Source organism: Nanorana parkeri, unplaced genomic scaffold (assembly GCF_000935625.1).
Source record: "Nanorana parkeri isolate BGI_ZX_2015 unplaced genomic scaffold, ASM93562v1 scaffold2196, whole genome shotgun sequence".
Taxonomy (NCBI): Eukaryota; Metazoa; Chordata; class Amphibia; order Anura; family Dicroglossidae; genus Nanorana; species Nanorana parkeri.
The window spans coordinates 70,062-80,724 of record NW_017308464.1 but is presented as its reverse complement, the minus strand read 5'-3'; the positions used below and the strand labels follow the sequence as shown (position 1 = coordinate 80,724).

Sequence of the window (10,663 nt, the reverse complement as noted above, 5' to 3'; positions counted from 1 at the left end):
AGGGGGGAAGGGGGGGAGTCGCACCGCCTTCTCATTCCCTGTTATAAATAACATTATATGGCAATGAAGTGAGATCCGTGTGATGGGAGGAGGGCGGACCAATCAGGCGAGAGGATCCGAAAACACGCCGCGATCTCCTCACCCACATCCCAATCTCATGGGATATATGTATACGGGGGTCATAGGTGCTGCACCCTATACATGTCAGATGGGAGGTACATAATCAATACCGATCAGATGAGATATTGATCAGATGGAGTGTACGTATGGGATATTGATCAGAAGGAATGTATATATGAGATACTTATAAGATGAGATGCAGATATGGGATATTGATCTGAAAGGATCTACATATAGGATATTGATCAGATGGGATGTATATATGGGATATCGATCAGATGGAGTGTATATATGGGATATTGATCTGAAAGGATCTACATATAGGATATTGATCAGATGGGATGTATATATGGGATATTGATCAGATGGAGTGTATATATGGGATATCGATCAGATGGGATGTATAGATGGGATATTGATCAGATGGAGTGTATATATGGGATATTGATCTGAAAGGATCTACATATAGGATATTGATCAGATGGGATGTATATATGGGATATTGATCAGATGGAGTGTATATGTGGGATATTGATCTGAAAGGATCTACATATAGGATATTGATCAGATGGGATGTATATATGGGATATTGATCAGATGGAGTGTATATATGGGATATCGATCAGATGGGATGTATAGATGGGATATTGATCAGATGGAGTGTATATATGGGATATCGATCAGATGGGATGTATATATGGGATATTGATCAGATGGAGTGTATATGTGGGATATCGATCAGATGGGATGTATATATGGGATATCAATCAGATGGGATGTATATATGGGATATCGATCAGATGGGATGTATATATGGGATATCAATCAGATGGGATGTATATATGGGATATTGATCAGATTGGATGTATATATGGGATATCGGTCAGATGGGATGTATATATGGGATATCGATCAGATGGGATGTACATATGGGATATTGATCAGATGGGATGCATATATGGGATATCGATCAGATGAGATGTACATATGGGATATTGATCAGATGAGATGTACATATGGGATATTGATCAGATGAGATGTACATATGGGATATTGATCAGATGGAGTGTATATGTGGGATATTGATCAGATCAGATGGAATATATATATATGGGTCTGGTAGGTCTGCACTGTACATTGGTCAGGAACGGGTATTCAGCCCAGACTAGTGATTTCCGCACTCTATACTCTATATATGATGCAGCTAACATGATTATGGTGACATATGGACCTAATTTTCATCGTTCGATAGTTCAATCCAATATTATCGCTGCATTACAAGGAAGGGAAACGAACATTCAGCATTGCTGCTCGTGTTGTGATGAATTTGTGCCTCTTGTTGAATTTGTCGCCATCGTCTGACACATCCGGCCCGCCGCGGCTAAAGGAGAATCATTTGGTGATTCATGAATAGAGTCACATGACCAACAAGAAACAGACGTGGGCCTAGAAAGAGCGATGCGTGTTCCTTCAATCAGCAAACGTTTGGAGATCAATCAGAAATCCCCCCCGGATCAGAATAATCACGGCGTTATTTACACCTAGCTTAAAGTGGACCTGTCATCAGATACAGAATGTGCTTTCATGCTGATGTGTCAGAGGCACACACCTGGGTATTTTTCCCCTCTCACAGAGATCACAGTAACCCCCCGACAATGCCTTCATCTGCTTTTCTCTCATGAAGGACGGCGCCATCTTTGTTGAGGCATCATCCAGGGTCACCATCTACTTCCTGGACTGAGATGCTGACACAACCATGTAAATCCTGGTGCCTGTGCAGTTCCTAGCTGTGTTCACAATTTTCTGACACAGATGAGCCTCTGCTGCAGCCTCTCACCTATTGACTGAATATACAATGCTGCAGTCTGATCACCGGGGGGAGGGGAGACTGAGGAAATGCTTCCTCCTGCCTGCAGCAGACGGATCACTGGGGAGGGGAGACTGAGGAAATGCTTCCTCCAGCCTGCAGCAGACGGATGACATCATCTCAGCCTAAGCGAAGCCACTGATTGGAGGTCAATGATGGCTTTATAAGGCTTTAAAAAGGTGGAGCTTTGATACTGTTGCTGCATATTGTGTGATGTGCATCCCCCTTCCAGATTCCAAGAGATAATCATAAATAGTGTATATTGCAGCTTTCTGTCCTTAAACGTGTTTGCACCCCTCCCCCAGTCCTTAGATGTGTCTGCACCCCTCACCTTCCCCAGTCCTTAGATGTGGCGACTGTATTAGTTTTCCTATTGTAGGCTTCTCCCCCCCTTTATTTTCCGCTGGTGATCCTGCCAGCAACACACTTCCTGTCCCAGGGTGACAACACTCAATCACTGCACTGTATCTATGGAGGAGTGTTGTCGCTCCAGGACAGGAAGGGTATTAGGAATTCAGAACACTTCCTCCATTCCTCATCTCCAAAACACAAAGGGAGTGTTCTGTAGTCCTCACAGAAATCTGAGAAGGGCTGTTAATAACACTGCGGAGTGCACAGAACACTGGATCGCTCTGGATTTCTGGCAGGATCAACAGGTCTTTTTCTGCACTTATTGAACAGATATATCAAAACATTTCCAAATCGGACCAAAAGGAAGCAACTCAGATTAGTCCATTTTTTGGGGCCCGTTCACTCACATTGTACTTACACAGCACTACAACCCCAATTATATGTGTTGGTGCCATGCAGCGGCATTCATTGTGAATGGCACCCCAGTGCGCCTTGTAAACGGACATGAGTTGCAGTGTAGCTCCCCAGGGCCGGATTTACTCTCTCTGCTGCCCCAAGGCCGGGTTCCTCAATGTGCCCCCCCTACCCACCACCACCACGGTGAAGGGCAGACCTGCAGGCTGCATACAAGTGATCTCGGCGACATTGCTGGGATCACTTATACAAAACAAGTGACGGCTTCCCCGCTGTACATTTAGCTCTGCTTGGACAAATCAGGGCTAAATGTAGAAAACAACTACCCACCCGGAACTGCATGTCCCGGACATCGGGAGATAGGAATTCCACACCCCTGCTGCCCCTCTACTCCCTGCCACCCCTCTACTCCCTGCTGCCCCAAGGCCGAGCCTCGGTTGGCCTTGTGGGAAACTCAGCTCTGAGTGTGTGCCGCTCTAATGCATTACCTTAGTATGTTGGTGTGCTATTCAAATAAATGGCACTGTAATGCAGCATGTGTTGCGGCAACATGCACATGCATGTATAAATGAATCCGTAGTGTTATTTGTATTGTTTTTGTTTTTTAGTATCTATGATCAGGGCCGGATTTCCCACAAGGCCAACTGAGGCCCAGCCTTGGGGCAGCACGGAGTAGAGGGGCAGCAGGGGTGCGGCATTCCTATCTCCCGACGCCCGGTGGATACAGCGCGTAAAGTGAACAAATAAATAATAAATATTAACAAAAAATAATAAAATTTCGATACAAAACATCAAAAACTGTTTATGTATTTTTTTAAATTTGTATTTATTATTATTTTGTATAGAAACTTTGTATCCAATGTATTCGTGTGCTGTATATGAATTCTTTAACACAAGGTCACATTGGATGGGTTTTGTGTTAATCGCTGAACATCATTCTAACTGAGATGATCGTTATAGGTATCCAGCACAGCGGCTGCGGTAGATCGGTGTAGGTGTATCAGCGCAGCGCTCCGCACCGCGGTACGTGCGTCACCCCAATGCGCAGGTGTGAAGCCGGCCTTAGCGTTCGGCTTCATTGCGTTGGCATTCCTTTTTTTTTTTGGGCGTCATATATTTATGGTTCAGATGTGACAAACGTTCCCTGAAATATCACATGCAGTAAATGCGTCAGTCTCGGTTGATGAAATGTCACTCGCGTACTATATTTTTGGCTGCATTCAATCCATGTGATGAGATCTCACTGAAAAAAACAAAAAAACAAAAACAAAAGTGCATCTGAACAGAATTCGTCTTTTTTTTTGCATTTCGTCCACCCGGAAGACGTTTGTAACGAAACGATGACGGTGAAACTGGCGAGAAGGAACATTGGATGGGAACGGAGATACAATGTAACTAATTAATTACAGCAGACTGGGACTGTCCTACATGACTGTATAGCTGTCACGTTCCACAAGTACAAGCGGGACAGTTTTAGAGACCGTGCGTCACGAGTGGAAACATCGGAGCGTGTTTCACCCAGTCCGCCCGCAGGTCAGAGAGCAATATAAGCGGCTGATATAGGACTTGTGAGTCAATCATGAGGTCTAACGATGGAAATTCTATACATTCCATATTTTGTATAAAGGACCATTCAGCGATCTGTAAATCTACAATGTGTGTTTCATCAACCGATGGACAAGATGCAGCAACCAGTCATTAAATCCCATTGCTCTTATTGCTGTGAACACAGTGGGGTCGGGGTAGGAAGATCTCTGCTCTTGGCTGTATTAACCTTTAAGGCCTAAAATGTTAAACTATCAGAAAAAAAACTTTAAAGAACATTCCAAATCCACCAGAAAGTTGTGTAGTTGGGAGAGCGCCCAGGGCCCCAGCACTACGAAAACACAACTGACCCCTTACCCTCCCCATTTGGTTATGGATACACTGTAACAACTGGATACGTTTCCAGGTATCAGATTCCTCACCTGTACATGGAAAAGGACATTAGTACTGAGAAATATGTAGACTGTAGAACAGTGACGGAGGCTTGAGCTAGCCAGACCACTAGCATAGAGGTTCCCTCACCATTGGGAGTACTTATTTAGTGGAGAGGCATTTCCACGGACAACACTTTGAAGATCTGTCCCATCCCTGGAATCCACCACAACTGTGATGGACAATCAGCAAATCAATTTGATTAAGAGTAGAAAAGGAAGCTCGTACCTGTTTGGCCAGGAAGTCGTCGTTGGCGTTGACCTTCAGGGAGATGGCGAGATGAGTGGTGGCAAGGATAATCCCACTTATTACGGCCGCCCTCATCCGCACCGGAAGCAAGGTGTAAATGGTGTAGATGAAGAACACGGTCCACCATATTCCATCCGAGGCGCTCCTTGGCCTGACCAGGAAGACGCAGACCATCTGCACCATGAAGATGACGGCAATGACGGTGTAACAAGCGATCCACATGTAGTCCTGGTGGAAATCGTTCCGGTTGCACACGGCGATGAGCACGAAGATGATTGCCATGGCCACCGAAAGGACTACGACATAAGGCACCTGGTACTTCCTGTGGAGACAATGGAACACGAGCAGGACCACAATCAGCAAAACCAGGACTGACATGAGCATGGTCAAGCTGCTCTGGTTGAGTCTGAAGAAGTATCTCTGGTAGAGCCTCTCCAGTTTGTTGGACTGGAATTTTTTGGAGCGGAATATCTGCAGGACATCATTGCAGCAGATCCCCAGCGAGAAATGAAATTCTGACACGTCTTCGATGCCCTCGGCTTTGCCCTTGCCATTCTTCTCATCCAAGCCAAGCTCCACGGATTTAGGCCTCACCTCCCCCTCCCCAGGTTTCTGGATGGGTTTGTTGTTGTTCCGGCTCTCCTCCCCATGTTCCTGCCATGCAGATTTGGACTGGAAGCTCACCTTATGGTCTAGCGGAGAGTTTTTCCCCGGCTGGGCTTCATAGTCATCCTCGCTCCTCCATAAACCCATCATCCGCGAGGTCTTCTTTCTCGAGGACCGGCTCGAGTAACCGTATCCATTGATCCTGGTCTCCGCTTCCCCCCAAGCCGACCTGTGCTCTGTGCCCGATCGCAAGACGGGAGCCCCAAATCCTGGCGGGCTCACGCTGTTTGACCTAGACATGTCCCGTCGCTACAAAAAAGTCTTGTAGTCCCCCTCACGCTGGGAATGCACTTTACATAATGAGCAACGTGAACACCGAACTCTAATTCAAATCTGAAGTTCCACCAGCTGAAATAATAAGCACCATGTACTCCCGTATCCTTCTCACAATCCAGCTTCACATTTCCGATCCCAAAAAAAATGAAAACCGTTCCAGGATCTTCATGTCTGTTCTGAGCCTTTTAACAACTAGGCAGCTTTATTGTTCTGCCGCATTTCATCCGAAAATTAGAAGAGCGAAAAACATTCAAAAATATCGACTTAATCCCGGTGCTGAATTCTAAGCGCGGCTCAATCCGTTATCAGCCTTCTGGACAGAATAAATCTCGTAATAGCAAGAATTAAATCATTTAGAAAATACAGATAAAAAGAAGGTTTGTTGTGCAAACAGAAGGGGAATTCATCAGAATCGTCCTTAAATCTCCAATCGGATGTCTGTGGCCATCGGCTGGGTAAGGGGTATCACACCTGAGCAGGTGACCTGGAAAAGGCGAAACACCGATCAGTCATTGTGAACGCAGATACCGTATATTCCCTATGTTTTTGGTTTTTTTTTTGGTGGGATTAACCTGTAATGGGTAAGCTCAGAGGACGGTCTCCATCAGGCATTTAGTGGACCCCAATGTGTCCGTCACTGGATTAGTGAGCGTCCTGTTTACATCAACACCACGTTGCCCTTGTTTGATGTCAGCTAAAGCCTCAGCGTGGAAGGGATGGGGAGGGCAGTCAGCTGAAGGGTTAAAAGGCACATCACCAAAATTGTGCCCGGGATGCAATGTAACCACATCTGTATGGAGCTGTGCTGTGACACCAGACTGCCGTGAGGGTCATTGTCCAAGCATAGGGCCAAAGTCCAGGGAAGCGTCCGTTATGTGAGCAGCCAGGCTGGAAGATGCCGAATCCCCAGTCCCTTCCTCCAGCACGCTCACCATCATCATCATCAGACAGACGTGGGCAATCCTCATTGTTTACCTCCGGAGCATTGGGAGCGTGCAATGATCCTGCAACCTCTCCAATCCAGATCCCTGGATCCACCAATGGTTATAGGATCCGCTTTCCAGAGCCAGCACACATTCCAGATCCAGCACAACCTGATATAAATCCAGCACAGCTCCCGGATCCCTCTGTGCACAGAATGGTCCTCGATCCAGCGCAGGATCCCAGATGCCAATGTGTGCAGATGATACCAGATCCAGCACAGATCCCAGTTTGTACGGATGCCCCTAAAACCAGTACAGGCTCCCAGATCCCAGTGTGTACGGAATGGTCCTGGATCCAGCGCAGGCTCCCAGGTCCCTCTGTGTACACAATGCTCCCGGCTCCAGCAGATCCTCAGCCCAGGCAAAGGGGGGATGCAGATTCCTCCGGCAGGTATTACAAGTCACAGGACTGGACAGCCAGGACACCCCATCCTGCTGCTGCTGCCTCTATACTAGTCTTTGTACTCTCATTCAGCACACAGTGAACCCGCTGCTCCCGCCTCCCCCAGAATGCGATTGGCTGAGCCGGGCTGTCAGGGTTTTCCCACGGGATGTTACTGGACGGAGAAGTGTTTGATGCCTGGGGTGTTATAGAGAAGGGAGGAGAGAGACACACTAGTCACAGGAGAGACACTGATACAATGTAACACTATGGAGTGAGATACACCGGACTGTACTGGACAGTGTGATATGATATAACAGTGCTGGACTATAATACACAGAGGGATACAATATAACTCTATAATACACAGAGGGATACAAAATAACTCTATAATACACAGAGGGATACAATATAACACTATAATACACAGAGGGATACAATATAACACTATAATACACAGAGGGATACAATATAACACTATAATACACAGAGGGATACAATATAACACTATAATACACAGACGGATACCATATAACTCTATAATACACAGAGGGATACAATACTATATAACACTTGAAGATTATAATAAAGAGAGGGCTACAATATAAAGCCAAAGAACTATAATACACAGAAGGATGCAATATAACTTTGATGGACTATAATAAATAGAAGGATAAAATATAACATTGATATAATATAATAAACAGTGGGTGCAATATAACATTCCCAGATTATAATAAACAAAGAGATACAATCTAACACTCTAATAAACAGAGGGGTATCATATTATAACACTTGAAGATTATAATAAAGAGAGGGGTGCAATATAACACTGCTGGACTATAAGACACAGAAGGATACAATATAACATATATAATATAGAGAGTAATAAGATGTAATACTACAGTGGTGTATTTTATAACATTATACAGCTATTATTACACAAGTCTTACAGAATAGAACAATTCTCGTCTGATACACACAGCACAATATTATAAGATGTGATGATCTCTGGAGTCATTGAGGTGTAATACAACAGAGTATTATATCATATCTAGTGAAGAGCTGTAATACTCGGTCTAGGACAATGTCGCATAGACAAGGTTGGGCTTCTATAAGATATTGTCATGGATTGTATACGGTTCGGGTGAATCGGGAGTCGCGGGTCCATTTACTGCAACCGAAAGACAAAACTAAATAGAAATAAATATTCTGCGTCCTCAGAACCCAAAACCCTCCGATGATCCCGAAGGAAGCAAAATACTTATAAATAACATTTGCTGTAAATCTTTCTGATCCCCGAAGACAATCAGATCCTAAAATCAGCATTGTACACAGCGCTCCGATATATGACGCAATGTAACACAGCGCTCCGATATATGACGCAATGTAACACAGCGCTCCGATATATGACGCAATGTAACACAGCGCTCCGATATATGACGCAATGTAACACAGCGCTCCGATATATGACGCAATGTAACACAGCGCTCCGATATATGACGCAATGTAACACAGCGCTCCGATATATGACGCAATGTAACACAGCGCTCCGATATATGACGCAATGTAACACAGCGCTCCGATATATGACGCAATGTAACACAGCGCTCCGATATATGACGCAATGTAACACAGCGCTCCGATATATGACGCAATGTAACACAGCGCTCCGATATATGACGCAATGTAACACAGCGCTCCGATATATGACGCAATGTAACACAGCGCTCCGATATATGACGCAATGTAACACAGCGCTCCGATATATGACGCAATGTAACACAGCGCTCCGATATATGACGCAATGTAACACAGCGCTCCGATATATGACGCAATGTAACACAGCGCTCCGATATATGACGCAATGTAACACAGCGCTCCGATATATGACGCAATGTAACACAGCGCTCCGATATATGACGCAATGTAACACAGCGCTCCGATATATGACGCAATGTAACACAGCGCTCCGATATATGACGCAATGTAACACAGCGCTCCGATATATGACGCAATGTAACACAGCGCTCCGATATATGACGCAATGTAACACAGCGCTCCGATATATGACGCAATGTAACACAGCGCTCCGATATATGACGCAATGTAACACAGCGCTCCGATATATGACGCAATGTAACACAGCGCTCCGATATATGACGCAATGTAACACAGCGCTCCGATATATGACGCAATGTAACACAGCGCTCCGATATATGACGCAATGTAACACAGCGCTCCGATATATGACGCAATGTAACACAGCGCTCCGATATATGACGCAATGTAACACAGCGCTCCGATATATGACACAATGTAACACAGCGCTCCCATATATGACACAATGTAACACAGCGCTCTGATATATGACACATTGTAACACAGCCCTCCGATATATGACACAATGTAACACAGCGCTCCGATATATGACACAACAACACAGGAATACAAGGAGCCAAATATACACAGGAGGACCGCAGTGTGTACCGATCTGAGCTTGTTAGACAATCCATTCCAAAGCTATGGCTATTAATATGGAGTTGCCCCTCCCCTCATGGCCAATAATATGGACTTGCTCCTCCCCTCATGGCAATTAATATGGACTTGCTCCTCCCCTCATGGCAATTAATATGGACTTGCTCCTCCTCTCATAGCCATTGATATGGAGTTGCTCCTCCCCTCATGGCCATTAATATGGACTTGCTCCTCCCCTCATGGCCATTAATATGGACTTGCTCCTCCCCTCATGGCCATTAATATGGACTTGCTCCTCCCCTCATAGCCATTAATATGGACTTGCTCCTCCCCTCATGGCCATTAATATGGACTTGCTCCTCCCCTCATGGCCATTAATATGGACTTGCTCCTCCCCTCATAGCCATTAATATGGACTTGCTCCTCCCCTCATGGCCATTAATATGGACTTGTTCCTCCCCTCATGGCCATTAATATGGATTTGCTCCTCCCCTCATGGCCTTTTATAGGGACTTGTTCCTCCCCTCATAGCCATTGATATGGACTTGCTCCGCCTCTCATGGCCATTAATATGGACTTGTTCCTCCTCTCATGGCCATTAATATGGACTTGCTCCTCCCCTCATGGCCATTAATATGGACTTGATCCTCCCCTCATGGCCATTAATATGGACTTGCTCCTCCCCTCATGACCATTAATATGGACTTGCTCCTCCTCTCATGGCCATTAATATGGACTTGTTCCTCCTCTCATGGCCATTAATATGGACTTGATCCTCCCCTCATGGCCATTAATATGGACTTGATCCTCCCCTCATGGCCATTAATATGGACTTGCTCCTCCCCTCATGGCCATTAATATGGACTTGCTCCTCCCCTCATGGCCATTAATATGGACTTG

At 45.4% G+C, this 10,663-nt stretch overlaps 2 protein-coding genes across 2 annotated transcripts in view; both read right to left on the bottom strand.

The window, feature by feature from the left end:
- LOC108801019 (adenylate cyclase type 5-like) overlaps positions 1-6,101 on the bottom strand; it is a gene marked incomplete at its 3' end in the record, with an annotated part of 119,668 nt that extends 113,567 nt beyond the window's left edge. The window contains exon 1 of the mRNA XM_018572989.1: positions 4,958-6,101. Coding sequence (XP_018428491.1) covers positions 4,958-5,884 — 927 coding nt within the window. The remainder of the gene's footprint in view (positions 1-4,957) is intronic.
- Positions 6,102-6,891: 790 nt separating this feature from the next.
- The window catches only part of MYLK (myosin light chain kinase), a gene marked incomplete at its 5' end in the record, with an annotated part of 71,292 nt that continues 67,520 nt past the window's right edge, over positions 6,892-10,663 (bottom strand). Inside the window, one exon of the mRNA XM_018572988.1 lies at positions 6,892-7,146. Coding sequence (XP_018428490.1) covers positions 6,892-7,146 — 255 coding nt within the window. The remainder of the gene's footprint in view (positions 7,147-10,663) is intronic.